Consider the following 26,001-nt stretch of genomic DNA (forward strand, 5'->3'; position numbering starts at 1 on the left):
GACAGCAGCTGTCACTGTCAGCTTACGGCCACTGTCTCATTTCCTCCATGAAGCAGCGGCCTTTCTGGGCCCATTTTTGGAAGGGGACCCAGCAAGGTGGCCGAGACCTAACTAACAGCTAGTCAGTCTGAGCCAACATTCTCACCAGAGCCACATCCTTAATCTCCACATGGGCTTCAGACCTCCTCAGGCAGGACATCACGGTGCAACAGGCCCGGGGCCCAGGTCAGGGGATGGGACTGTGAGAGGCTGCCTGGGACAGCTGCTGGGAAAGAAGCGAGGTGGGCCCTGGCTCTAGACTGAAAAGAGGCGTTTATTTTTCTGGAAAGAGATGGGAGCAGGTCAGGGTGGGTGTGGAGGGTCAAGGCAAAGAAATGTCCTCTAACTTCTGATCCAGTGTCTTGAGGTCGTCGAGGAAACGGGTTGGAGTGAGGATATGTGAGGAGCCTGGGCAAGAGGGGAGGGGTAAGATGGTGGGTCACAGCTCGGCCCCCGAAACCCCCTAGCCAGAGTCCTGGGAGGCCAGGCCTTGACTGCAAACACTCTGCAGAAACACAGGCCCCAGGCCCCCAGGCAACCCCTTCCCCGGGAAACCCAGGTATCCAGCCATCCCCCTCATCCCAGACACCAGCCCTGAGAGGCCCCAGGCTGTCAGGCTCACCCTTTGAAAGCGCCTAGGAGTCAAGCCCCAGCCCCTGAGAGTCCCGCCCCTGCCCAGGGACCCCAGTTCTGACTACTCACCAATGAGCACCTCCCACTTGCCATCCGTGGCCCTGGTCACCTCGTAGGCGGCCCTCATCTCGGACATGGCCACACCACCCACAATGTAGACGATGAGCCGTGGCCCCGCCCGTGTCTCCACCCCAGCCTTGTTCTTGTGCCAGTGGCCGAAGCGGGCACTGTGCAGGTGGAAGCAGGGTGTGGGGGACACAGGTCAGTCTGGACAGGAGACCCCCCACACCCCTCATCTAACAGCTCTGGGCACCAGTAGGGCCTTCACCTGACTGCAGCCTGGGAGCTCTGCATGGGGGCAGGGTCAGACACAAAGGGCCACAGCTTGCGGTCCAGCCGGTCCTCTACAGCATCCTGGGGGCCAGACAGGGAGGCTTGGGAGGGAAGCTCCAGGTGACAGGGCCCAGGCTCTGGAACCCCCTCACTGGGAGTCTCAGGAGCCAAGATCCGAGCAGACAGGAGCCACCATCTGCACCTGCATCCCCTAAGAGACTCAGGAGTCGGGACCCTCAGCCAATTGAGGACTTGGCAGGGTGGACTCTCAGCCCCCTGGTACCCAAAAGTTCAGGACCCTAGCCACTCAGGGACCCAGGTATCCAGACATCCAGGGCCCATGGGATGGAGGAGCCACAGTCACCAGGCCCGCAAGTGTGTGGAAGTACCAGGACTCCATGGGGTGGCAGGCAGGTAGCCAGGCAGCTGGGCAACCCCCCACCTGGTCCTCTTTGCTTCTGCTGCTTTTGGTGCCTGGGATGGGCAGGGGCTGACAGTGGTAAGGCAAAGGGGGGAAAAGAGGGCTTTCCCAGGGACAGGGGGAGAGACCTGAAAGATGGAGAGGGACAGAGGAGGGGATAGGTGGATGGAGAAAAAAGTGAGACACCCCATGAGGGACCCTGCTGCTGCCCCAATTCCTTGGGTGTGGGTTTGGGGCACCCCCGGCAGAATAGACTGGGTGCTGGGGAACACCTGTAGTGAGGGATTTCCCATTAAGCCCTGAAGCACTGAGAGCATGAAGGGAGCTGGGCTGATGCCCAGATCAGGGCAGGACTTGGCGGAGCATGAAAGGTTGGTCCCCAGGCCTACCCTCCTGGAGCCCACTCCTGCCCATGGTACCTCCATCACGTCCTTGATGACAGGGGTCCAGCGGGACAGCTGATAGGTGGGCTCCAAGCGCTCCCTCCGCTCCAGCCGGCTGGAGGTCCCAGGGCCCTACAGGTGGAATGCAGCAGGCCAGTGGGGGTATTGAAGAGAAGGAGGCAGGTCGTACACAGGGCTAGAGGCCCCTATTGTTTGGGGGTGTGTTGCAGAAAAACATGGGGGAAATGGGACAGAGAACTACAGAGAGACAGAGAAGAGAGAATGAAAGATAGAGAGAGGGAGGAAGAAACAGGCAGCGAGACAAAGAGAGATGGCAGAGAAAGAGGAAGACAAAAAAAGAAAAATGGGGAGAGAGGAGGACAGAGAGAAACGGGGGAGGGGAGAGGTGGGAGATGGAGAGAGGGGACTAGGAGATGGGAGGCACCAGAGGCTCCACCCAGGGCCGGAGCCCAGCAGAGGAGACCCCACAAGGGAGGTGGGCAGGGCCAAAGCTGGGGGGCAGGGAGGGAAGGCTGGCAGAGGACACTGCAGTGTGTGTGCTGGGGGCACAGCAGCCCTCTGAGATGTCCAGGAGCCCAGGGTCTCCTGTGTTGTCACCCAACACTGGCAACGCTGCCGTTCCACTCCCCCTGATGCCCCCGCCACCGGACTCAGACTGCAGACCCACGCTGCACCACCACCAGGCTCTGACTCCACCTCGGCCCCCTGCTTATCATGTGGCCCAAAGTTTGGGACAGCCCTGGTGCGCCCTGGTCCCCAGGCCAATCACTGCACAGCATTCTATCCCCCCAAAGCACATCATGCCCTGTGGACCCCAACCCTGTGATGTGCCCTCCACCCCAGGGCCCAGGCCCTGACTCGATGCCCCGCCCTCAGGCTTTGGCCCCAGCATACCCCAGGGCTGATGACAGTGGCCCCCAGCTGCTCCAGATTCCGGATCAGGCTGCTGTGGGCCTGCACATTGGCATGCTGGATCAGCTTGGCCAGGTTCTCCTCACTCACACCTGATGGGGGGATGCTCACATGGGTGGGATTCTCCTGGGGAGTGGGCTCTGGGAGGGCAGGGGCACAGGACGGGGACAGGAGACCTCTATGGGGTGGTATGAGGGGGGGTCCTGATGTCAAAGTTCTGGGTGGGCATGGAGTCCAGAAGGGACAGACCGAACTCCTGTAGAATCAGTCGGGGGGGCCAAGTTCGGAGAAGTCATAGATTTGGGGAGCTCTCCCTGTTAACGGAGCTCTCACATCAACGAGAGGTTCCCCAGGTCAACGGAGGGGACGTCCCAGGATCTAAAGGGGAATCTGAGTCTGGCATGCCTGACCAGTGCGGAATCTCAAGAACAGGGGAAGTGCGGGGTTGAGGGAATCCCAGGCCCCCTGGAGGCCCAAGTGAGTCAGGGTCTCCCAAGGCCGCCCCGCCCCCCACACCGTTCCGAAGAAGAATGTAGAGCAACAAGACTCGGATCTTGTCGTAGGGGGGCACCGCGGCATCCAGCAGCACCGGCACGATCAGCTTCATGGCGTCCTTTATCTTCTCACCCTCTGCGTCGGTGCCCATGGCCAAGTCCTATGGGGTTGGAGGGCAGCTGTCCTGGCAGCCACTGGTGGGGATGGGCATGGCAGGAGCACCCCCAGGGTCCTCGCTAAGGCCTCTGGGGCTCCCTTCATCCTGATACCAGGTTTCTGCAGGTTCCACCCTGCCCACCACAAGCCCTGCCCCTCGCTCTGCCACACCACACCCCATGGTGCCCACCCAGAGCCGCACCCACCTGCTCCACACCGCACAGCTTCTCCACGGAGCCCTTAAAGCGCTTCATGCAGTCGTCGGCCAAGTGCAGGTGTGTGGAGTACTGTAGGGTGGGTGGGTGGTGGTCAGGGAGGGCCGAGACTGAGTCTGGGGAGGCAGGACGGCGGGGAGCAGGTTCCTGGCCCCTGCTCACCTTGTTCAGCTCCTTCTGGTATTGCGGCATCTTTTTCAGGATGTGGGACAGGTCTTTGATGTTGGCCTAGGCACAGGGAGAGGGGAGGTTCCCACCCCAGGGTTGGGATCCAGACTGAGACCCCTCCCTACTCTGGTGGAGGCATTCTGCTCAGGTTGCCCACCCCAATGCAGGCTGGCCCTACCTTGTCAGTGGTCAGTCTCTTGCTCTCACAGAATGTCTTCAGAAGCTCTGTGACCTTCCTGGCCATGAGGGTGGGCACGGGTGAGGTTGGGGGCTGATACCAAGACGGTAGTTTGAGGGCAGCATGGGGGTCGCACGGCTGAGAGGCACAGGAGCCAGGGACACATGTCCCTGCAGGACACACGTGCAAGCCCACACTGGGGATGCCCTGGGGAGTTGGCTGAGGGGCGTGGCTTGTGGAGAGAGCACACTAATGGAAGGTGGAAGGCCCGGACCAAGCCCCCAGCGGGGAGGGGTGGCAATGTGGGTGGGGAGAATCCAGCCGGAGACCACCTGCAGAAGGCCCACACCCCAGTATCCCCCTGTCCTGAGCACACACTTGGACACATCCGCGATGTGCATGTGCCGCAGCTCCATCCACAGGTCGTCGTCCTCGTCCAGCAGAACAGCCTTCTCACAGGCCTCGCTCAGCCCTGCCGTCTCGTACCTGCGGGGTGAGAGACACGGAGTGCTACCTGAGGACAGGGCCCAGGTCAGTCGGTGGTAAGGGGGAAGGGCTTGCCGGGTCCACCTACCTGTATGTGTCCTGCTCAATGTCCAGCAGGTCGTAGGCCATGGCCTGGAATGTGAGCTCGTGTAGCAGTGGGGACACAAGGTCAGATGCCCGGTCCATGATCAGCAGCTGTGAGCGTGTTTTCTCAGGGCCCTGGGGGTGGTGGGGGTTGGGCAGGGATTAGGGTGTTAACCCAGATCCTCCTGGCCATCCCACCTCCCCAGCATGCCCCCTCACCTCGCCCAGACTGGGAGTGTCTGCCTTGAAGGCATTCAGCTTGGCCAGGACTGCATGAGCCAGCTGGGCTGTGTCCTCCGGGCCCCTGGGGATGGGATGGGCAGATGTGGGGCCCTGCAGCATGGGGTGGGGGAGGGCCAAGCACAGACTGGGGTCAAGGATAGGGTGAGGGACAGCAGGGTAAGGACTAGGGCAGGATTAAAGAAGAGGTAAAAGGTGGGATGCAGGATGGGGTCAAGGTGGCGGGCCGGCATCAGAGGGAGGCCCCACTTGTGGTAGCGGATGGCTGGGTACTCCTGCAGTGTGGCACAAAGTGTGGCGATCTGCTGGGCCAGCGCCTCAAGCTGCCGTGTCCGCTCGCTGGCCCGAAAGGGGCAGTAGAGGTTGTAGGTGCTGTGAGGGGCATCTAGGGAGAACACCTGCAAGGACACAAGGCCTGGGGGTGGGCGGAGAAACACCCTAGCCCCTCCACCTTGGGCAAGATGACTGAGGCTGCTCTAGGCTGCCCCGAGTTGCTCAGTGAGACCCAGTTCCAGGTGTCCCATGGTAACCTCATTTGTTCCACACTGTCTCCTTTCCTTTCTGACTCGCTGTCCCTTTTACGTGTCTCAGGGGCTGTTTCTGAGGGAAGCTGAGTCATCTGGTCATGGACTCCAAGCCCTGCCCAGGACGAGGCTGGGCTGTACCTGGGCCTCATAGGGGAGGAAAGCAAGGTGGATTTCTTTCAGTGTCTTCACCACCTTTGCCAGACGGGAGCGGCCCAGCTCACCGAACAGAGGCTCAGGGCAGGCTGCATGGACAAGAGGGGACATTAGGCCAGAACCACCACGACACCCCCAGACCCAAACCCTATGCTCTCCTCAGGTTACCCTCACTTACTGTCTGTGAAGAAGACGTGTGCTGCTTTATAGGTGAAGGTCGGGGTCCCACGGAAGTCTGCGATCAGGGCCTGCACTGACTGGGGAATGCAGATCACACTCCAGGCCTGGCCCTGCACCCCCTGACCCATTCGCCCTCTGCCCCAGCCCCCAGCTGCCACCAGTGCCCCCATGCATGTGCAGACATGCAGAGGCATGCACCCATGCATGCTCACACACACTCGCTCACATAGGCACCTTCTCCGTGGGGCTCAACAAATAAATGGCCTCCAGGCTGGGGATGGGTTCTCGCCGCTTGTTGATGTCCTCAACAACTAGGAGGAACAGAGGAAGGGACACATAAAGGAGGCACTGGGACTGGTGCATATAGTGAGTGTCAGATGTTAGCAGTGTTCTGCACATTTGGAGTTGCAATTTGCACCCCAGGGGCCTCCCACAGAAAGCTATGCGTTCTGGAGACCCCACACTGAGCTCACCCTCAGTTCTACACAGTGTCCCACACACAGGGGTTGCACAGCTGGGGAGACTGACCCCTCAGGGGCCACAATCACAAGTCCTGTGGGGGAGGGGGCTCTGCCCATCCTGCATTTCCACAGTCGGGTCCCATCTGGGAAGCACCAGGTGGGGGTATTCACTCACTGGTGATGCCCTCTTCCAGGATGTCTGACATCTTGCAGCAGGATGACAAAATGCGCATGCTTGGGTGGTCCACGATGAGCACCTGTCCAGATGGATGGACAGATGGACCAACGGACAGACAAGTAAGCAGGAGAGACCGAAGCCCCACCAGAGGTGGCGCTGGAGTGGTTGCAGGAGTATCAGCTTCAAGAGCTGGCTGAATGGGGGGACCCAGGACCCCACCCCATCCCATCCCAGACCCGTCCAGCTTCCTCAGGGAGTTTGGGATGTGGTCCCACATTCAGGGACCCCCACCTGGGTCTGGACAGAGCATTCTGCCTCACTCCTACCTTCCACTCCCCATCCTTCTTGACGCTTCGAATGACTCCACTCAGAATTTCTGCAGGGGAGGATGGGCTCAGGACACTGGGTTCTCTGGCCCCACCACACCCCAAAACCTTCTGAATCCCAGGCTGGACTTCCATTTTAACTATTGTTTACCACCACCATGCCCCCCATTCTGTGACATAGCTATTGGTGTCACCTCCAACTTATAGACAGGGAAACTGAGATTCAAAGAGGGCAGGTAACTAAACTGAGCAGCCTGAGGGCCCAAGTGGCCTAGAGCCTGGTACATGAGTAGCTGCTAAATACACTTCAAATAGATAACACTTTAAATAAACAATAATTGGAAAGTCAGGTCTTCCTGCCTCCAGAGCTGGACCCTTGGCTTCCCCACAGACTGCCTCGAGTTCTCCTGGAGTGGAGGTTTTGGCCAGAGCCTCCACTCCCCCTCCATCAGTTTCCACTGAACTACAGTGCAGGACCCCCTGGATCCCTGCTTTGAAGTGTGCCTGGCTGAGGCTGTTTTCCGTCACCCAACCTCCAGCCTCAGTTTCCTCATCTGTAAAATGGAATCAGTGGCAGGTTAACCACTGCAGGTTAACCACTCGGTGATAGGTTCCTTTTCTTGTTAGGGTGCAGGGGGTGTGAGCCACGCTCTGCCCTGCCTAGTTGAGGGGACAGAAGGGAAGGGATGGCCCCGCCTTGCCAGAGTGTCATCGTGGTTATCAGGACCGCCAGGGCGGAAGGAGCGGCTGAGGCCGGAACCTCTGGTGGTTGGGGGGAGGCGATCTCCACCCCTCCCCCAAGAGTCCGGCCCACCCGGCCTGAACGCCTGGGTCCTCCTCACGTTTCATGGGCTTCGAAAAGGGAGGCGTCCCCCACCCTGGGCCTGAACAGGGGTCTGGACACACCCCCTGCGCGTTGACACATCTGGGGTGCACCGATCAGAGCACCCAGCCCAGCCCCAGTCCGCAGCATTGGGCCCCAAGAATCCAGCCCCCCGGACTTCGCGGGGCTCAAAGGTCCGGGAATCGGGCGTCCAGCTGTGCCTTCCTCCGCCCGCCCTAGGGGGCTCAGGAATCCGGGCCCCGACACCTGCCCACGCCACCCTTTGGGTCGCCGCTTTCCAACCTCCCAATTCGTTCGGCTCCCGCAGGGGAGAGCCTGGACGGCAGGCTGGAACCAACTTCCTGCCCGCCCCCTCGAGGGTCCGGTGCTAGACGCCCAGCCCCACCCCAACTCTCCGCCGCCGGGGTCCCGGACTCCGTGCGCCCTGGCCCCCGACCCCCAGGGGACGCAAGAGGCCCGGCCCCGTGAGTCACTCACTTTCCCCCACTACCGCCTTCAGCCCCGAGGGCGCCATCTTCCTCAACGGCGCAGCCGCGGCTTCCGGGTCTGTCTAAGGTGGGGGCGTGGCCCAGAGCGTCACCCACGTGGGCCCCGCCCCGCCGGACCTGGCCCCGCCCCTGCACACCTGGCCCCACCAGGTTCTCGGAACCTGGGGCTCTGGCAGAGTGGAGGAGGGGATTTGCCCGAACAGACCGGCACCGAGTTTCTGGAGGGGCCCACCTCGACGACACACAAATGCGAGCTCAAACGCGCGTTCCCTGCTTGTGGGCAGCGAGAAAGTGGAACTGCGGGGCAGTAATAACCCCTTCGTCTTCCCTGGGCATGTCCAGGACCTTCTCCGCGGAGGGGTGCTGTGTGCCCACACGGGGCAGCGGGGTTACCAACCCGTGACCCACTTACCTTCTATGCCCCAGTGTTTAGCAGCGGCAGCAGCAGCAAGTTCTGCAACATTTGGTAAACTCAGGAGTTGGCCTGGAGGGAGGGTGGAGAGAAGCCAGCACCTGCTGTGTGCTTCGTCCTCCCAGAGACCCTGAGAGGGAGCATAGTGTAGCAGTGACGCCCGGCTCACTGGACCTGTGTCCAAGGCTGCCTGGTGAGTAGGCTCACTCGGATTCGAATCAAGAGTTTGTCCCAGGAGAAATGCTCCTCGCGGCCTTGTGCTCACTGGTGGCATGCACACATGCACAGGCAACAATCACATTTGTAGTCTGAACACACGTAGATGGAATGGCATGCTCGACCCCTGGGACACTCACACACACCTCAATTTACACTCGACTCGAAACCTTGGGGCTTGCTCCTGCGGTGTGCCTGCAAAAGGCTGACACCCCATCTCAGACAGGGCACAGTCCAGCAGCACCCATGAGAATGAGGTCTCAGATTCAAAGTGTGATGCGGGTGTGTGAAGGCAGAGTCCTGAAGTGGTTCTTTCATTTAGTAACTAGTGAAGAGTTGACCGTACACCAGGACCTTTGCCATTTACATGGGACAAGATGGGACCGACAACAGAAGTTCTGCCATGTGCGACTTACAGCTGAGTTTAGGAGGGAAGGGAACAGAAAATAATCATTTCTGTCCTACAAGAAATAGTAATATGGTAGTAAGTGCCATGTCAGGAGTGCTTTATTGGGGGTGGTACCCCTCTCTGAGGGGGTGGCCTTCAGACATAATGGAGAGTGACACCAAACAGCAGCCATGCTAGTAATCCAGGCAGAGGAAAGCCCAGGGTGGGGGTAAGGGAGACTGGACAAGAGGTGAGACCAGGGCAACTGCAGAGGCCAGGCTTCTGTGGGACAAGGCAGGACCAACCCAACCCAGCCTGCCCAGGACTGAGAGGTTCCTGGGGCGCAGGGCCCTGCTACCGTGGGCAGAGCAGGAGGGTTGGCCACCCTGGACAGGGGTTTGGGTTCTATTTTTTTTTAAGATTTATTTATTTATTTATTTATTTATTTATTTATCTTTAGAGGGGGAGGAGAGAGGGAGAGAAACATCAATGTATGGTTGCCTCTTGTGCATCCCCTGCTGGTAGTTGGTCTGCAAGGAACCGACCTGCAACCCAGGCATGTGCCCTGACTGGGAATCGAACCGCGATCGTCTGGTTCACCCTTCTTTCTTTTTCTTTTCCTTTCCTTTCCCTCCCTTCCCTCTTCATTCTTTTGTCTCTTTCTCTTTCCTTCCTTGTTTTTCATTCTTTTCTTCCTCTCTCCTTCTTTCCCTCCCTCCCTGTCTTTTTCCTTCCTTTTCTTTTTTTAAAATATTTTATTTATTTATCTTTAGAGGGGAAGGGAAGGAGAGAAACATCAGTGTATGGTTGCCTCTCATGAGTCCCCTGCTGAGAACTGGCCTGCAACCCAGGCATGTGCCCTGACTGGGAATTGAACCTCAATCGTGTGGTTCACAGGCCCATGCTCAATCCACTGAGCTACACCAGCCAGGCTTCCTCCCTTTTCTTTAACAGCTTTATTGAGATATAATTAGAATACTACTACAATTTACACACTGAGAGTGTACAATTCAATAGCTTTTAGCGTATTCAGAGTTGTGTGTCTATCATCAGTCCATTCCAGACCATTCCCATTGTCCCCAAGTTGTTTGAATTTTCTCCAAAGGATGAAGACAAAGGGAGAATTCTGAGCAGGGAAAGGAGGGGATCCCTGCAGCTCCCAGGGTGGGGGAGAATAAACCGCGGGTGCCAAGGTGGGGGCTGGGAGACCACGAGGAAGCTGAGGTCACCTCTAGCCCACAGCCTGTCTCCTGCCACCCCATATATACTCGGTGAACACACTTTTCAGCTGCTATGGGCTGAATGGGCTCCTGTCCACCCCCTGCCCAAATAAAGTAAGTGGGAATCCTGACCCCCAGGACCTCAGAATGTGACCTTATTTGGAAATTGGGTCAGAGTCGTTGCAGATGAGGTTAGGGGAGGCCATAGCGCAGGAAGGTGGGTCCCTAATGCAATATGATTGGTGTACATGTCTTATGACAGCCGTGTGGAGCCATGTGAAGATAAGGACACATGAGGAAGGCCATGTGGTGACAGAGACTGAGACTGAAGTGCTGTAGCTACAGGCCAAGGCACACCAGGGTCTACCAGCAAACCATCAGGCGCCGGGAGTGGCAAGGAGCACCCTGCATGTCTCAGGAGCACAGCCTGGCTGGCACGCTTTCAGACATCCGGCCTCCAAAACCGCGTGACAATAAATGTCTGTCCTCAGATGCCCTGTTTGTGACACATTAAGGCAGCCCCAGGAAACTAATACATCTGTGGTAGAGTAGGACATCCCATTGGCATGAAGGACTTGGGGCCACGGAGAGGGAAGGGCTGCCTGGGAAGGGGGACCAAGCTTTGCATTCTGGCAGGGGTGGTGACAGTGTGGCCCATTTATTCCAGGAAGAGACTTTAACTAGTTTCCAAAAAGGCATCTTGGGGAGGAGATGGGGATGGGGTGCAAGTGGGACCCTTCAGTGACATCCACTCCCAGAACACGAAGGGAAGCCATAGTTGCAGGGGTGCGGGGGTTGGGGGAGCAGCGGGGCTCTCCTACTGCCTCCCTTTCCAGGAATGTAGCCTCCTGCGCTCAGGCAGGGCTGGGGGTGCAACTCAGAGACAGCTGAACTTGGCATTGGTGTTGGGGAGGCAGGAGATCCTGGGACTTGCTTTGGGGCCTATGGGAAACAACCGGACCCAGGCACAGTGAGGAGGGGTAGAGCTTGCCAAGCAACGGAGATGGAGCCAGACTGCTGGTGGTGCCTCAGGGGTCTTCAGGTCCAACTGCCCTCCAGTTGGCCAGGCAAGACACCTGCACTGCTTCCTGTGTCTGGGCTGCAGGCCCCTCCGAGCTGCCCGGTTGGCTTGTCTTTTCTCAGTGGGGCGCAGACAGACCCCATTCCACTGTGGGGACACTGGCTTGTCACTATGCCCCATCTGAGAGTCCCGGGGGCATGGTGAGTCCTGCTGGGTCAGCAAGGTCCCAACCCAGGCCACCCCGCTTCCTGCCCCCACAGCAGCCCCAGCATTTTGCAGCAAAAACGATTATCTGGATCATCTTTATGGAGCTTAAGCTTAGGTGGGAGCAGATGCGGTATGAGCAGGGGATTTAGGGCTGTGTATCCACTGTCCCCAGGTCTGTCTTTTAAAAAGCCTTCTCTGGCACAGGCCTGGGCCAGAGGTGAGCAGAGAAGTGGGTCCGGCTCAGGAAGCAGTTGCAAAGATGGACCAGGAAGAGAGGGTGCACGGGGGCTCAGCTCCCTGCGTCAAGGTAGGCAGATCCCACCCCCACATGCCCCCAACTCCTCAAGAGCAATGAATGACAAGACTAACTAGTTTGTAGGGCACCTCATTAGCAATTGGGTCTCCTGGGACCCCTGACCCAGTTTGCGCCCTAAGGAAGTGCTGGTGGGCATGAGGGTCTGAGTGCCCAGCCCCGCCTGGCCCCAGGGCAGAGGTCAGTGCTCTCGGTGATAGTCCTGGTGAGCTGGGGGGATGCTGGCATCTGGGGGCAGCCCCTGGGATGTCTCCCTGATTGGCACCCTGTAGTCAGGCCCCAATCTAGGACAACAGGCTGCTAGCAGCCTCTCCCTTGAGGCAGCACCACGTGCAGCAGCACCACTGGCTGGGTTCTGGGGGCTCCGGTTGGTAAGGAGACTCGTGTCTCATTCGCAGCATTTCTGCAGAGCAGCACATCGACAGGGACCATGGTGAGAGTCAAGGAGGAGGGCAGGAAAGACTCCAGGGTCCAGGTGGGAGCTGGTGAGGGGGCCCCCAACTGAAGGGCCCACTGGACCAGGTGTGTCTCTCTCCCAGGCAGGCTCCCCAGACCAGGAGGGCTTCTTCAACCTGCTGAGCCACGTGCAGGGTGACCGAATGGAGGAGCAGCGCTGCCCGCTGCAGGCAGGTCCTGGCACCCCCTCCAAGAGTGGTGAGTGGACAGTGGGGCGTGTAGGGTGGGTGTGTTTTCTGGGTGCATAAATGGGGCAGGGCATAGGGGTACGGGACAAGTGACCATCTGAGGGGGCCTGTAGGCAAGAGTCTGAGAGTGAGAGACAGCTGGCAACACAGACGCTACTGGGTCTAGGGGCAAAGGACGGAGGGAAGAGATGAGCCAGCTTCCTGGAGAACGTTAGCAGGGGAAGGGGTTGGCTGGGGGCTCCAGCTGGGCAGTGTTCCCTGGAATCTGCGTGTATGTCCATCCCCACCTGCTTCTGCACCACGCAGAGAGTGGTCCGGTGCCGGAGATGGACAGTCTTATGGACATGCTGGCCAGCACCCAGGGTCACCGCATGGATGACCAGCGTGTGACAGTCAGCAACCTACCTGGCTTCCAGCCTGTGGGCCCCAAGGTAGGTGATGCGCTGCTGGAGCTGAGGGACACCAGCCATGCTGAGCCCCCGGCCCTGCCTCCCACCCCCACCTCTGTACCTCATGTGCCTCCTGGAGATGGATGAGTGCCTGATAGGAGTGCTTGCCCTGTGTTCCTCCCAGTCACAAGGCTCCATCCAATCCAATACCCAACTCAGACAGGAGAATGAAAGCCCAGACAAGGCTGAGAAGGCCCCCCAGGTCATGCAGAGGGCACATTGATGTCAGAGCCATGGCTGGAAGTCCTGGCTCCCACCCCTAGGACCCAGGATTTAAGGAAGAGTTGAGAGAATGAACGCCCTCTTGGGAAGACAAACCTAGGGAGGTGGGCATGTGAGCTCATACGCTCACATATGTCTGCGTCCCATGTAATCAAACACAGCTTGGGTTCTGATCAAAACCCCAGTGGGACCCCCAAGACCCCCACCTCACATTCAAATACCACCATAGTGTTGAGAACTCAGGTATGTAGAAGCTTGGGGGTGGGGTGGGGGCAGATGGTGGGAGATGGGAGCCACAGTTCCCACCTGCACCCTCCTTCCCACATTTGTGTCACTGCGGTCCAGCACTGCCCTTGGTTCCTCCCTCTGGCTGACCCCTCTTCATCCACAGGACGGAGTACAGAAACGAGCTGGGACCCTCAGCCCCCAACCTCTCCTCACCCCTCAGGACCCATCTGCTCTCAGCTTCCGCCGGAACAGCAGCCCCCAGCCCCAGACACAAGCCCCCTGAAGGATGGGGCCCTCTTGTGCCCCCTGAAAGCAGACAATAAAACACTTCCATGGGAAACAAAGAACTGAGTGTATGTTGTTTCACGGGTGGCACTCAGGCACTCGAGGGTTTTGAGCTCTCCTGAGCGGCACGAAGGAGCTTCTCCTCCCGCTGCTTCCGTAGCCTCTCTTTGAACTCCTCTAGCCGTTGGCGCTGGTGGTGGGGAAGGAGTGGGACATACCTCAGGACCTGGACCCCTCTCCCACCGCCCTGCCTCCTACTCCCCCTGGCCAAAGCTTCAGAGTTTAGTGTCTCCACTGGAAGCCCTGTGCAAGCAGGGTTCAGGTGGGATCAGCTTGATCATTTGGGGGGAGGACCACGAGGACCACGTGTGCCTTCATCCTCAGTTCCCTGCTCATGACTGAGGGTAGTATTTTCATCCAAACCCATCATAGTCACAGGGACCCAGGCCCCTCAGTCCCTCTGGTGGGAGAAAGAGTAGGTTACTTACCTGGTCCCCCTCAGGTGGCCACAGCTCCCTCTGTAGGGATAAAGTCACAGATGAGCCAGGAGTCACCTAGGCAGGTCAGCTCAAGGAAGGCAGGCATCACTGCCCCGTGCTCTCCCCCAACCCTCTGCAGTGAACCCATGAAAACTCTCCTCGAGCCCACCTTTCGCTGTATGACGGCGTCCTCAAACCACTCAGCCTGATTGGCAATCCAGAACATAGCCACGGGGAAGGTGAGGTAGAGCGTCATCTAGGAGGAGGGAGGGGACAAGCAGAGACTGCTCAGAGCCTGGAGCAGAGGGTGCTCCTGCACAGCCCAGGAGCACCTCCACAGGGCCCCCCAAGAAGCCCGGGATTAAAGGAGTCCGATACTCATAATCCAAAAGACCTTGTTTCTGGAGCTCCCTCCAGGTCTGGGGGACTCTCTCTCAAACGACACACACTCATGCACACACACCCTGGCCCAGGAGGACGAGAGCTCCCACACAATCACAGGCATCTGAGATCTCACTGCCGCCGCCCCGAAGTCAGATCCAGGGGGCACTCAAAACCCCTTTCTTCGGAGTCGACTCCCCTAGTCGACTCCTAGGCTAGGAGTCCCCTACCCGTGACACACACACACACCCTTCCTAAGGTCAACAGCATCCCCGCCCCACCCCAGAGTCTGGAGCCTTCCTTCTTAGAGCCTTTCCTCAAAGTACCCATCTCAGAGGCCCTTCCTCACACCAGCCCTATCAGGGCCCCCCTCCCCCGGCGCCCCCTCCTCGGGGCGTCCAACCCTAAAGGGCCTTCTCAAATCTCAGGACCTTTCTCCCTACACAGAGCCTCCTCCTCAGATTGGGGAACATGCCCCTGCCCACCAGCTCGGGTGCCCACTGACCCGAAACACCTCCAACTTCACCCCCATCTCGCTTCTCCCAGGCTACACAGCCGCTTCTGCCCCAAAGCCAACCCTCCAAAATGACAGCAGCTCACTGGGAAGCCCCGGCCTCGACCACTGAAGCTCAAGCTCATTGGCCGAGGAGCCCTGGGTGACATCATCTCCGCTGGCCAAGGATAGGTGGGGCCTACACGCTCAGGACGTGGTCAGCCAATATGAAGTGAGTCTGGCCCAGGGGGGCGGGCCTTTAGGAGGAACTGTCATTACAACGCGACTTTGCCGTAGGTGGAGAGCAAGGAAGATGGTGGTCATGGCGCGACTTTCGCGGCAGGAGCGGCCGGATCTGGTCTTTGTGAGTCCATTGTGGGGCGGGGAATGGCCTAGGTGGGGACACAGAGCTTGGATGCCTCAGGGGGTCGAGGTCTGACCTCTCTCCGGGGATCCAAGCCCAAATTTCTGATCATAGAGTAGTAAACTCTTTGAAATACCCTGTCGGGTTTCAGGAGGGACAAACAGTAAGAAATTTTAAAGCACCTACTCAGATAACTCGAGGTCCCTGTAGAGCTGGTTGTTTGTTGTTTTTTTTTCTTCCTTAAGTCATATTGTCTTTTTAGTTTTTAAAGCATTCCCTGACCACTCCCCGGCTCTTTGGTATCCAATAGCTTGTTCTTTCTACCTAGGGGTCAGTATCTGTTTTATTCTTACATATATGTTGTTATTTCAAATCCCATGCATAACTGAGACCATTCACTATTTATATTTCTTTCTCTGATTTATTCACTTAGCAAGATACCCTCTGGGTCCGTCCATATTGTGTCAAATGTCAAGATTTCATTCTCTTTTATTGCTGAATAATATTCAGCTGTATATACACGTACCACGTCTTCTTTATCCAGTCACCTAGGATTGATGCCTAGGTTGTTTCTATGTCGTGGCTATTGTAAATAATGCTGCAGCGAACAGACAGGTGCATATATGTGTTCAAACTTGTGTTTTTGTATTCAGATAAATACCCAGAGGCAGTCATAAGGCAGTTCTATTTTTAATTTTCCGAGGAACCGCCACACCATTTTCCATACTGGCTGTACCACTTCACAGTCCCACCAAGGGTGTCTGGGGGTTTTCTTTCCTCCACATCCTCACCAGCACTTGTTTGTTGACCTTTTGATGACAATCATTCTGACAGGTGTGAGGTGATACCTCACTGTGGTTTTGATTTAATTTCCCTGAGGGTTATTGATGTCGGGCATCTTTTCACGTCTGTTGGCCATCTGTATGTCCTCTTTGAAGGAATGTCTATTCAGGTTCTCTGCACATTTTTAATTGGATTGTTCAGGTTTTGTGTGAATTCTTCATATATAGTAGATATTAAGGCATTATTGGGTGTATCGTTTGCAAATACCTTCTCCCATTCAGTAGGTTATCTTTTTTTTTAAAGATTTTATTTCTTGATTTTAGACAGAGGGGTAGGGAGGGAGAAAGAGGAGAGAAACAACCATATGTGGTTGCCTCTCATGTGCACCCCACTGGGGACCTGGCCTGCACCCCAGGCACATACCCTGACTGGGAATTAAACCGCCAACCCTTTGGTTTGCAGGCCAGTGCTCCATCCACTGAACCACACCAGCCAGGGCAGTAGGTTATCTTTTTAAAAATTTGTTTTAAAACTTTTAAATCTGTACCTGAAGATGTTTATTGATTTTAGAGAGAGAGGAAGGGGGAGAGAGAGAAAGAGAGACTTTGATGTTATGTGAGAGAGAAACGATCAGTTGCCTCCTGTACACACCCCCACTGGAGACAGGGCTTGCAACCTAGGTATGTGCCCCTATTGGGGACCAAACACGCAGCCTCTGTCTTGGTAGACAAGAAGATGCTCCACCAGCAGAGCCCCTGGCCAGGGCCACTAGGCTGTATTTCTATCCCGTTGGTGGTTCTCTTGGCTCTGCAGAAACTCTTTAGTTTGAAGTCGTCCCATTTATTTTTCTTGTCGCTGCTCTTACCTGAGGAGATATAGCCAAAAGGGTACTGTTAAGACTGATATCTGAGAGTTTATTGCCTATGTTTCCCCCTAGGAGTCTTATGGTTTCATGTCTTCCATTGAGGGGTGATCCATTTTGAGGTTATTTTTGTACGTGGTGGGAGGAAGTGGTGCATCTGTGTGCATCCCGCGTCCTTTCCGGGGTTGACTTCCAGTTTCACGATGTGGTGGTCGGAAGAGACGTTTGCTGGGACTTCAGGGTTCCTGAACTTCCTGAGGCGTGTTTTGCCACCTACCGTGTGATTCTTTCACTTTGTTTCTTCACTCTATCCCTTGGTGTCCAGGGCCAAAGGCTTTGTTTCTGGTTCATACGTGGTCTTCGGAGATAAAAGTCTGGCTTCCAAGTTCTGGGCACAGTCTACTAGACTGGCTAGTGGGACCTCCGGTGCCAAAGGCCTAGTGTCTGGGCAAAGGCGTTCTGTGAGGAGCCAGGCCTGCTGACCCAGGCAGAGGGCTGGTGGTGGCCCAGAGCCCTGGGACTACAGACTCTGCTGATATAGGTCCAATTGTGGCGGGAGAATTCTGAGGGCCTGGTCTGGACAAGGGTCCTGTTATGTGGGCTTCTGGGGGCCGGGTGAGGTGGACACTGGCATCTGGGTAAGGGCTGGGAGTTTGGAGCGGGGGGCACTGTGCTCAGGGTCTGAGGGCAGGCATCCTTCTCCCCATCACCTGTCCGGCAGGATGAAGAAGACCTCCCGTACGAGGAGGAAATTATGCGGAACCAGTTCTCCGTCAAGTGCTGGCTCCGCTACATCGAGTTCAAACAGGGGGCCCCGAAGCCCAGGCTTAATCAGCTGTACGAGCGAGCCCTAAAGCTGCTGCCCTGCAGGTGGGGACTGCCTTAGTTGCCCTTTGTGCACCAGCCCCAGCACCACCTGTCCAGTCATAACAGACCTACCCAGCAGGTCCCGGGGGGTTGCTGTGTGTTCTGTCACTGAGTGTGCATCCTCTGAAGGGTCAGCACAGCCTCCCTGACATCCTGGTCCATGCCACCATTGCTGATGCTTGTCACCCCTCCCAGACCCCTTCTCCCAGTTACCTCTTAGGGAAGGGGGGAGGGTTCTGGGGTCCACAGAGCTGACCCATCCATGTCTGCCCCCTCCCCCCTGGCCCCAGCTACAAGCTCTGGTACCGCTATCTGAAGGCGCGCCGGGCACAGGTGAAGCATCGCTGTGTCACCGACCCTGCCTATGAAGACGTCAACAACTGCCACGAGAGGGCCTTTGTGTTCATGCACAAGGTGGGTTGTGGGCAGCTGGCCTGGGCCAAGTGGGGCAGTGGGTGCAGCAGAGGAGTCGGAGTCCTGTGGCCTCTGTGCACTTGTGGTCGAGCTGACTCAGTCCTGGGGGATGGGGTTCTGGGTCCCGCCAACACTGGCTTGGCCATAGGACACATGGTGTCTCCCTGCTGTGCTGGGCGCCGGCAGCGCAGACCTCGCCTCTCCTTGTGCCTGCAGATGCCGCGTCTGTGGCTGGACTATTGCCAGTTCCTGATGGACCAGGGCCGCGTCACTCATACCCGCCGCACTTTTGACCGTGCCCTCCGGGCGCTGCCCATCACTCAGCACTCTCGCATTTGGCCTCTGTACCTGCGCTTCCTGCGCTCACACCCACTGCCTGAGACAGCCGTGCGAGGCTACCGGCGCTTCCTCAAGGTGAGCCCTGGTGGGGCTGAGGTGGGTGGGCCGCTCCCTGGGTCAGGAGTTCCCCACTGGCTCACTGGGGCACTGGCCCCATGCAAGGTGTCACCGAGCAGAAGGGGTATGGGGAAAAGGCTTCTTGAGACAGGCAGACTTTTGGTTGCAGTTTGTTTGTTTATTCTTTAAATGGTTTGGGGCACTGTGACCGAGACAGTCCCTGCCTGCACGTGGGTAGACAAATGCACATGATCTGACCGTGTCATTTTCGTGTCCAGAAAACAACTGCCGCTGTGGGGGAAGCACAGCCCCAGGAATGTATACCACGCAGGGCAGAGAGTCAAGGTGTAAACAGGGTTGTCCCATGCTTTTCTCAGACTTGTCCTTTGGACATCCATTGTGAAGCCCTCAGTGCGGTGCTGTGTGGGGAGGGGTCCTGTGATGACGTCAGGGCCTGCCCCGTGCAGGTGGCCACTGGTGTCTAAGCAGGCCAGCAAGGGCTGAGGCTGGACTGCTGGGGCCAAGGATGCCCACGTGGCTGCGACTGGACCAGTGGGGTCTAGGCTGGTCAGGTGGGGCTGGGCTGGGACGGTGGCAATAGGCAGACAGATGGCCGAGAACCACTTAGGTGGGGGTGGGCACAGTGGTGTGGCCCCGCGGCCCCACTGACTGTGGCATGGGGGCCGGTGCCAAGCTGAGCCCTGAGAGTGCAGAGGAGTACATCGAGTACCTCAAGTCCAGCGACCGGCTGGATGAGGCCGCGCAGCGCCTGGCCACCGTGGTGAATGATGAGCGCTTCGTGTCCAAGGCTGGCAAGTCCAACTACCAGGTGGGCCTCTGGGGAGATGGGGGCCACTGAAGGGCCCACCCCCTCATGACCCAAGGCTAAAATTTTTTCCCGGGCCTATAGCTGTGGCACGAGCTCTGTGACCTCATCTCTCAGAACCCGGACAAGGTGCAGTCGCTGAACGTGGACGCCATCATCCGGGGGGGCCTCACCCGCTTCACTGACCAGCTGGGCAAGCTCTGGTGCTCTCTGGCCGACTACTACATCCGCAGTGGTCACTTCGAGAAGGTGTGCGGGCACACTGGGTACAGGGTAGGGCCTCCCCCTGGGCGTGGTGCCCAGGAAGTATGTGCACATTTGGGAGCAGGAAACACTAGCAGACATGCCAGCGTGTACACACGTGTGGCTTACACACACATTTACCTCGCTGAGGGCCAGCTGAATGCCCACCTGGGGTCAGCCAGACCTTGGTTCTCCATGGCTATGAGGCCCTGGACCCTCTAAGCCTAGGTGTCTTCATGTGAAAAATTGAAAGTAACAGTTCTACCCTCACTTGTGGAGCAGGTGCCGAGCTCAGGTGCTGAGCAAGTGCCTGACTTGAGGATCACTCCCAAGGTGTTTGTGTTGTTAACCTGAAGATAAAAGGCCGGAGTGAGGGGCAGTGAGCATCTGTTTGAGGCCCAAAAGCACAGCCATCCTAAAAGTGCTGACTCAGGCAAAAGCCTAAGCACCTAAAGCCTGGGTGTGAAGGTGCAGGGCCTTCATGTGCAAAGAAGAGGGGCAACTGTGTCAGTAGAAGGGAGAATATCCACAGGTGTGGACTGGCCAGCACAGTCACGCCAGCTCCAAAGAACATCTTGAATTTCTATCTAGTCTGGCGGTCGTCGCACCTGCTCTCCTGTCCTTGCAGGCAGTGTTCTAGGAAGCACGTTGCTTTAGGCCCAGCGTGCAGGCCATTCTGCCCCCTTTGACCTTCCAGAGGAGTAAGGCATGGCTGGCAGTCCCTGTGGGGTGGCAGCCCCCACGTCATTTTATAGTGGCTGCATTTGTTTTCCTTTTGACATTCCCCCCCTTTTAACCGAGGTCTTCCCTTGAAAGCATTGCTGATCAGTTCCTGGAAAGCAGCGCTGATCAGTTATTAAAGGCTTCTTTGGGCCTGCAGGTCGGGCAGGCTCATTTTCAGTGTGTCAGCCCCCAGTCACTGGGCAGGCTCCTTGCTGGTGTGCCCCGTCCCGTGAAGGTGGGACAGGGGTTTTCTGGGAGCCTGAGGTCGCACTGTGGAGCAGCGGGGTGTCAGGACCAAGGAAGGCTCCACCGTCGTGCTCCTCCACAGGCAGACAGCTTTCCTGCTTTCCCGAGGCTGATCTCTCAGGAAGTCTCACAGGCCTCAGTGGTCATTTCAGAATGTTGAGCGACCATTATCAGAGTGTGGTCAGTGTCTTTAAAACACTGAGCTCTGCAAAACAGAGCTTCTAACAGCAAGAATTCCTATAATTAAAGTCTTAAGTCTTCAAATTGAAGACTAGATCTGAACAAGGAAGTGATACCCGTGGGAAGTCACCCAAGATATTGGAGAACCATGAGGAGTTCACTGTGTTTAATCATTTGCCTCGTACTCCGGTTTTATCTGCTTCTATCTGTTTTACCAGAGGTGTTTTTTCCAACAGGAGGTATTAACAACAGAGCAAACTGTGTCTTGCTCAGTTAGGATACAGGGAAGTGAAGTTCTGTTGTCTAATACAGTTCATGCAAGGGAACTTAGAGGATTTTCCTGGCTGACTGTTGCTTTGCCGATAGCTCCAGCCATCTTCTCTGGGGTGTGTGATAAGTTTCCATCACGTGTTTATTAGTTGCAGTACCTGCCTGAGGCAGAAGTATTCTTCCAGACCAGGTGTCTCCCCTGGGGCTGCGCCACCTGGCAGTGGGCACCCCTGACTGTGTGTGTGGTTGGTTGTGTGTTGTGGCCTGTGAAGTGGGTCCAAAGACGGTGCCCAACATTGAGTTATCTCTCCAGGAAGAGGCCTAGAGAAATAATAACTATTAAGTGAGTGCTTGGCCTCGCATGTTAGCTGTGAGATAAGGAGGAACTAAAGTAAGGAAAAAAGAAAAAATGAAGGTGTAGAACTCAGGTTACCAAGGAACAGCCCAGGTCCCCCGTTCCCCAGCCAGGTGGGGAAGGGCTCCAGGCAGGCTCTGCCGAATGGGGCTGCCCAGAGCCTGATGGCACCAAGTGGGCCCCAGGGAAGGCCCTGCGGGGCCCGGACGTGGGACCTGTGCCCAGGGCTGTGCTGCTGGGTTTTCTGTGTGCATTTGGGAGAGACACGTGTCTCTTCCCTACCAGCACTTTGCCCCTCCCGCAACCTGCAGGCTCGGGACGTGTACGAGGAGGCCATCCGGACCGTGATGACCGTGCGGGACTTCACCCAGGTGTTCGACAGCTATGCCCAGTTTGAGGAGAGCATGATTGCAGCTCAGATGGAGACCGCTTCTGAGCTGGGGCGGGAGGAGGATGGTGAGCGGTTGGTGCTAGGGTAGGCCTGCATGGCCATGGCCATGGAACAGTGTGCCTTGGGTCTGTCTGGCCAGCAGGGAGGGAGGCTGGGTGGACAGTGTAGGGGGCTCTTGCCGAGTAGTCCTGACTGAGCATACATCTCGGGCTCCGGCTAGACACAGTCTGGGGGGATGGCAGCGGTTAGCAGGGAAGGAGGGCCAGGGGGAATGTTGGGGGCTGGAGGTGAGTTGGGTTAGGCTGGCTCTGGGGCAGCTTAGGCCCAGGCCAGTAAGAGGGAGTGCAGGGTGGACGGCGGGGTGGATCTGGAAAGCCAGAGCACATGGTCCAGGGATGGGAGGTGGGAGGGGCTGTGCACTGAGGACCCCCAACGTCCTGGCCCTCCCCTTGACCCCCACGGACTCCAGACGATGTGAACCTGGAGCTGCGACTGGCCCGCTTCGAGCAGCTCATCAGCCGGCGGCCCCTGCTGCTCAACAGCGTCCTGCTGCGCCAGAACCCACACCACGTGCACGAGTGGCACAAACGTGTGGCCCTGCACCAGGGCCGCCCCCGGGAGGTGCGTGATGCCCTGCCCCTTGGAGCCCGCCCCACCCTCGCCTGCCAGGCCCCAGCTGAACAGCCAATTCCCACCCCTGGCACAGATCATCAACACATACACGGAGGCCGTGCAGACGGTGGACCCCTTCAAGGCCACGGGCAAGCCCCACACACTGTGGGTAGCATTCGCCAAGTTCTACGAGGACAATGGGCAGCTGGATGACGTGAGTGCAGATGCACCCTCATCCTGAGGACCCAGGTACGGGTGGGAAGGCAGGGTCTCAGCCTGGCCTCTGACCTCCCATAGGCCCGCGTCATCCTGGAGAAGGCCACCAGGGTGAGCTTCAAGCAGGTGGACGACCTGGCCAGTGTGTGGTGTGAGTGTGGTGAGCTGGAGCTCCGGCACGAGAATTATGACCAGGCCTTGCGGCTGCTGCGGGTACTTACCACTAGGGTTGTTGGTTGGGGCTACTGCTGTGGGCTGGGTCTGGGACACACCTTCCTAGCCCCGCCTCGGGTGTGTTTCTGCAGAAGGCTACAGCGCTGCCTGCCCGCCGGGCTGAATACTTTGATGGCTCGGAGCCCGTGCAGAACCGCGTGTACAAGTCCCTGAAGGTGTGGTCCATGCTTGCCGACCTGGAGGAGAGCCTTGGCACCTTCCAGGTGAGCTGCCAGGACGCAGTGGGTCCTGGGAAAGGGGAGGGGCTGCCACCTCAGCCCAGCCCGGGATGCGCTGTGACCTGCCCCTGCCCTCACCCTACAGTCCACCAAGGCCGTGTATGACCGCATTCTGGACCTGCGCATCGCCACGCCCCAGATCGTCATTAACTATGCCATGTTCCTGGAGGAGCACAAGTACTTTGAGGAGAGCTTCAAGGTGAGGAGGCCAGTTGTCCCCACCCTAGTGCTTTGGGCACGGTGTCAGCCTGCCCAGGCGGTGGTGACAAAGGACCGTGGGCTCACCCAGCAGTGGTGCACTGCCTCGTGGACCTGGAGGCCTGAGGTCCAGGCATCAGCAGGGCTGGTTCCTCCTGAGGCCTCTCTCTTTGGCCTCGTCCTCAGCTGTTCGCCTGTGTCTGTGCTTGTTTCTGATGTCTCCCCACGTATCCAGGTCTCTGCTCACAAGGACACCCATCGTGTTAGAGTAGGGTCTGCCGTAGCGACCTTATTTTAACCTGGTTACTTATGTAAATACTGTATCTCCAAATATAGTCTCATTCTAAGATGCTGGGGTTAGGGCTTTGTCACGAACTTCAGGGGAGACAGGTCAGCCCACCCCAGGTACCGAGTCCTATGTTTGTGTAAGAGGCAGCAGAGGTGTTGGTGTAGGTGTGTAGGCTGCCAGGTGACAAGTCAGTGGTACATGGGACATTTTGCACATGGACCCTGTGTGTGTGCAGATGGGGAGGTTGTGCATGTGCACACATGCTGGCCCTGCCTGGAGGACAGGCCCTGAGCTCCTGTGGGCCTTGGGGGGGAGACAAGCAGCACACAGGCCCACCTGGCCAAGCCGTGGCCATAGGCAGGTGGACAGGAAGGAGGCCCCTCACTGAGCCAGAGGACGTATGGGCAACATCCTGGAGGATGGCACAGGGGGCTCACCTGGCAGGCTCACATGTGATCCCCCTCCACAGGCATACGAGCGAGGCATCTCGCTGTTCAAGTGGCCCAACGTGTCCGACATCTGGAGCACCTACCTGACCAAGTTCATCGCCCGCTATGGGGGCCGCAAGCTGGAGCGGGCGCGGGACCTCTTTGAGCAGGCGCTAGACGGCTGCCCACCAAGATATGCCAAGAGTAAGTGGGGCCAGGCAGCTGTGGGGAGGGCAGAGGGCTGGGCCACAACCCTCTGACCCCCGTGTCCCACCACAGCCCTGTACCTGCTGTACGCACAGCTGGAGGAGGAGTGGGGCCTGGCCCGGCATGCTATGGCCGTGTACGAGCGCGCCACCCAGGCTGTGGAACCTGCCCAGCAGTACGACATGTTCAACATCTACATCAAGCGGGCCGCGGAGATCTACGGCGTCACCCACACCCGCGGCATCTACCAGAAGGCCATCGAGGTGCCTGCTGCAGGGGGTGGAGTGGGGCCTGCAGGTCTTTTAGGAGGTGGGAGGGGTCCTGCAGGCTGCAGGTCTGAGTGAGCCTGTGCCCAGGGGCTGGCAGGGTACATTCTGGAAGCATGGGGACCAGCTGGCATGTGAGGACCCCCTGTGGCAGCCCCCCATCCCTCGCCCAGGTGCTTTCAGACGAGCACGCCCGGGAGATGTGCCTGCGGTTCGCAGACATGGAGTGCAAGCTGGGGGAGATTGACCGCGCCCGGGCCATCTACAGCTTCTGCTCCCAGATCTGCGACCCCCGGGTAGGCATGGGCCAGGGCAGGTAGGCCGGTGTGGGGAGGCTGTGGTTGAGCAGGTCAGCATCTACCCTGGCGCCCTTCCCCCCACAGACGACTGGCGCCTTCTGGCAGACGTGGAAGGACTTCGAGGTGCGGCACGGCAACGAGGACACCATCCGGGAGATGCTGCGCATCCGCCGCAGCGTGCAGGCCACGTACAACACGCAAGTCAACTTCATGGCCTCCCAGATGCTCAAGGTGTCGGGCAGCGCCGCGGGCACTGGTGAGTGGCTGCAGCCACCCCTGTCCGGGCCAAGTCCACCCTGGAGCAGCATGGTCCCCCACCCATGGGTCCTGCCTGAGCCTGGGACATCTTGAGGGCTGGGGCCTTGAGGACAGGTGGGGGTTATCCGGTATCTGTTGTGAGTGTGGAGAGGGTGCATCCACTTTGTGTGACCCGCCACTTCCCCACCAGTGTCCGACCTGGCCCCAGGGCAGAGCGGCATGGATGACATGAAGCTGCTCGAGCAGCGGGCCGAGCAACTGAGAGCTGAGGCCGAGCATGACCAGCCCACACGGGCTCAGAACAAGATCCTGTTTGTGAGGTGAGGACGAGGGGCTGGCAGTGGGAGCAAGCTGGTTCCTCCTTGGGACAGAGGTCACTGGGGAGGCTGGAGAGGGGTCCAGGCCTAGCTGAACACTGCGGCCCCACCCACCCCAGGAGCGACGCGTCCCGGGAGGAGCTGGCCGAGCTGGCCCAGCAAGCCAACCCGGAGGAGATTGAACTGGGCGAGGACGAGGACGATGACGAGATGGACCTGGAGCCCAACGGTGAGGGGCAGACTGCCCAGCTGGGTTTGGGGGTGGGGGGGACCAAGGGCAGGAGCCCTTTTGGGAGAGCTGTGAAGTGACCATGTCACCCCCTGTCCCCAGAGGTGCGGCTGGAGCAGCAGAGCGTGCCAGCAGCTGTGTTTGGGAGTCTGAAGGAAGACTGAACCCTCACCCCATCCCCACACCACCCCCACCCTGCAATGAAGCCTGTGATTGTATGGCCTGGTCTGAGCCTCTTTCCTGCTGCCCAGGTGCCTTCGGGGACTGCCAGCTCATTCTCTCTCTGGCTCTCGGCCCAGTCCCCTCCACCCCCAGATTGGCTGGTGTGGGAGGTGGTGCAGCTGGGCACGGGGCCAGACTACACGCCCATCCTCACCCTGCAGAGCCAGTTCTGGATTTGGAGGCTGCCCGAGGCTTTCCTGATCCCTGAG

General features: G+C 58.1%; 4 protein-coding genes across 6 annotated transcripts; 2 read left to right on the forward strand and 2 right to left on the reverse strand.

The window, feature by feature from the left end:
• Positions 1–293: 293 nt before the first annotated feature.
• On the reverse strand, positions 294–8,005 carry STXBP2 (syntaxin binding protein 2). 3 transcript variants are annotated; one of them, XM_037046920.1, is made up of 19 exons: positions 7,911–8,005; positions 6,590–6,639; positions 6,261–6,342; positions 5,859–5,935; positions 5,623–5,701; positions 5,430–5,533; positions 5,014–5,162; positions 4,744–4,828; positions 4,529–4,659; positions 4,333–4,440; positions 3,955–4,012; positions 3,771–3,836; positions 3,600–3,680; positions 3,259–3,397; positions 2,725–2,834; positions 1,846–1,941; positions 1,001–1,086; positions 742–899; positions 294–447 (listed from the first exon to the last, which is right to left on the reverse strand). In XM_037046920.1, exons 1-19 carry the CDS (start codon positions 7,945–7,947, stop codon positions 362–364), a joined length of 1,782 nt encoding a protein of 593 aa, XP_036902815.1. In that variant the 5' UTR covers positions 7,948–8,005; the 3' UTR covers positions 294–361. The 3 variants fall into 3 exon arrangements, with proteins under 3 accessions (XP_036902815.1, XP_036902816.1, XP_036902818.1); XM_037046921.1 differs by having other exon boundaries at positions 7,907–7,960; XM_037046923.1 differs by lacking the exon at positions 6,590–6,639 and having other exon boundaries at positions 7,911–7,986.
• A 3,594-nt stretch (positions 8,006–11,599) lies between these two features.
• PCP2 (Purkinje cell protein 2) lies at positions 11,600–13,588 on the forward strand. The gene is made up of 4 exons (XM_037046924.1): positions 11,600–11,692; positions 12,238–12,352; positions 12,649–12,773; positions 13,405–13,588. The coding sequence occupies exons 1-4, from the start codon at positions 11,645–11,647 to the stop codon at positions 13,522–13,524; spliced, it is 408 nt and encodes a 135-aa protein (XP_036902819.1). The 5' UTR covers positions 11,600–11,644; the 3' UTR covers positions 13,525–13,588.
• PET100 (PET100 cytochrome c oxidase chaperone) lies at positions 13,575–15,023 on the reverse strand. Its single transcript, XM_037046925.1, has 4 exons — positions 14,892–15,023; positions 14,175–14,261; positions 14,015–14,044; positions 13,575–13,716 (listed from the first exon to the last, which is right to left on the reverse strand). The coding sequence occupies exons 1-4, from the start codon at positions 14,916–14,918 to the stop codon at positions 13,618–13,620; spliced, it is 243 nt and encodes an 80-aa protein (XP_036902820.1). The 5' UTR covers positions 14,919–15,023; the 3' UTR covers positions 13,575–13,617.
• A 141-nt stretch (positions 15,024–15,164) lies between these two features.
• Positions 15,165–25,788, forward strand: XAB2 (XPA binding protein 2). Its single transcript, XM_037046926.1, has 19 exons — positions 15,165–15,243; positions 17,610–17,758; positions 18,046–18,169; positions 18,386–18,583; positions 19,260–19,394; positions 19,476–19,640; positions 21,720–21,864; positions 22,269–22,420; positions 22,506–22,625; positions 22,709–22,840; positions 22,933–23,064; positions 23,165–23,278; positions 24,036–24,198; positions 24,274–24,464; positions 24,641–24,763; positions 24,851–25,022; positions 25,215–25,344; positions 25,461–25,570; positions 25,673–25,788. The coding sequence occupies exons 1-19, from the start codon at positions 15,193–15,195 to the stop codon at positions 25,732–25,734; spliced, it is 2,568 nt and encodes an 855-aa protein (XP_036902821.1). The 5' UTR covers positions 15,165–15,192; the 3' UTR covers positions 25,735–25,788.
• The last annotated feature ends 213 nt before the right edge of the window (positions 25,789–26,001 follow it).

The sequence above is a fragment of the Sturnira hondurensis genome, unplaced genomic scaffold, assembly GCF_014824575.4.
Source record: "Sturnira hondurensis isolate 20B ecotype Veracruz unplaced genomic scaffold, ASM1482457v3 Scaffold0005329, whole genome shotgun sequence".
In the NCBI taxonomy this organism is placed as follows: Eukaryota; Metazoa; Chordata; class Mammalia; order Chiroptera; family Phyllostomidae; genus Sturnira; species Sturnira hondurensis.

Bases quoted from the DNA above. Each gene is read 5' to 3' on its own strand.
- XAB2 (XM_037046926.1), top strand. From the start codon at position 15,193: ATGGTGGTCATGGCGCGACTTTCGCGGCAGGAGCGGCCGGATCTGGTC. The intron at 17,759-18,045 runs GTGGGGACTGCC...CCCTGGCCCCAG, and splicing joins CTAAAGCTGCTGCCCTGCAG to CTACAAGCTCTGGTACCGCT. The intron at 22,421-22,505 runs GTGCGTGATGCC...CCCCTGGCACAG, and splicing joins ACCAGGGCCGCCCCCGGGAG to ATCATCAACACATACACGGA.
- PCP2 (XM_037046924.1), top strand. From the start codon at position 11,645: ATGGACCAGGAAGAGAGGGTGCACGGGGGCTCAGCTCCCTGCGTCAAG. The intron at 12,353-12,648 runs GTGAGTGGACAG...TGCACCACGCAG, and splicing joins TGGCACCCCCTCCAAGAGTG to AGAGTGGTCCGGTGCCGGAG. The intron at 12,774-13,404 runs GTAGGTGATGCG...CTTCATCCACAG, and splicing joins TCCAGCCTGTGGGCCCCAAG to GACGGAGTACAGAAACGAGC.
- STXBP2 (XM_037046920.1), bottom strand. From the start codon at position 7,947: ATGGCGCCCTCGGGGCTGAAGGCGGTAGTGGGGGAAA. The intron at 5,936-6,260 runs GTGAGTGAATAC...TGTTCCTCCTAG, and splicing joins CCTGGAAGAGGGCATCACCA to TTGTTGAGGACATCAACAAG. The intron at 2,835-3,258 runs GTGTGGGGGGCG...TCCCCCCATCAG, and splicing joins CTACATTCTTCTTCGGAACG to GTGTGAGTGAGGAGAACCTG.
- PET100 (XM_037046925.1), bottom strand. From the start codon at position 14,918: ATGGGGGTGAAGTTGGAGGTGTTTCGG. The intron at 14,262-14,891 runs GTCAGTGGGCAC...CCCTCCTCCTAG, and splicing joins TGAAGTTGGAGGTGTTTCGG to ATGACGCTCTACCTCACCTT. The intron at 13,717-14,014 runs GTAAGTAACCTA...CCCCACCACCAG, and splicing joins GGCCACCTGAGGGGGACCAG to CGCCAACGGCTAGAGGAGTT.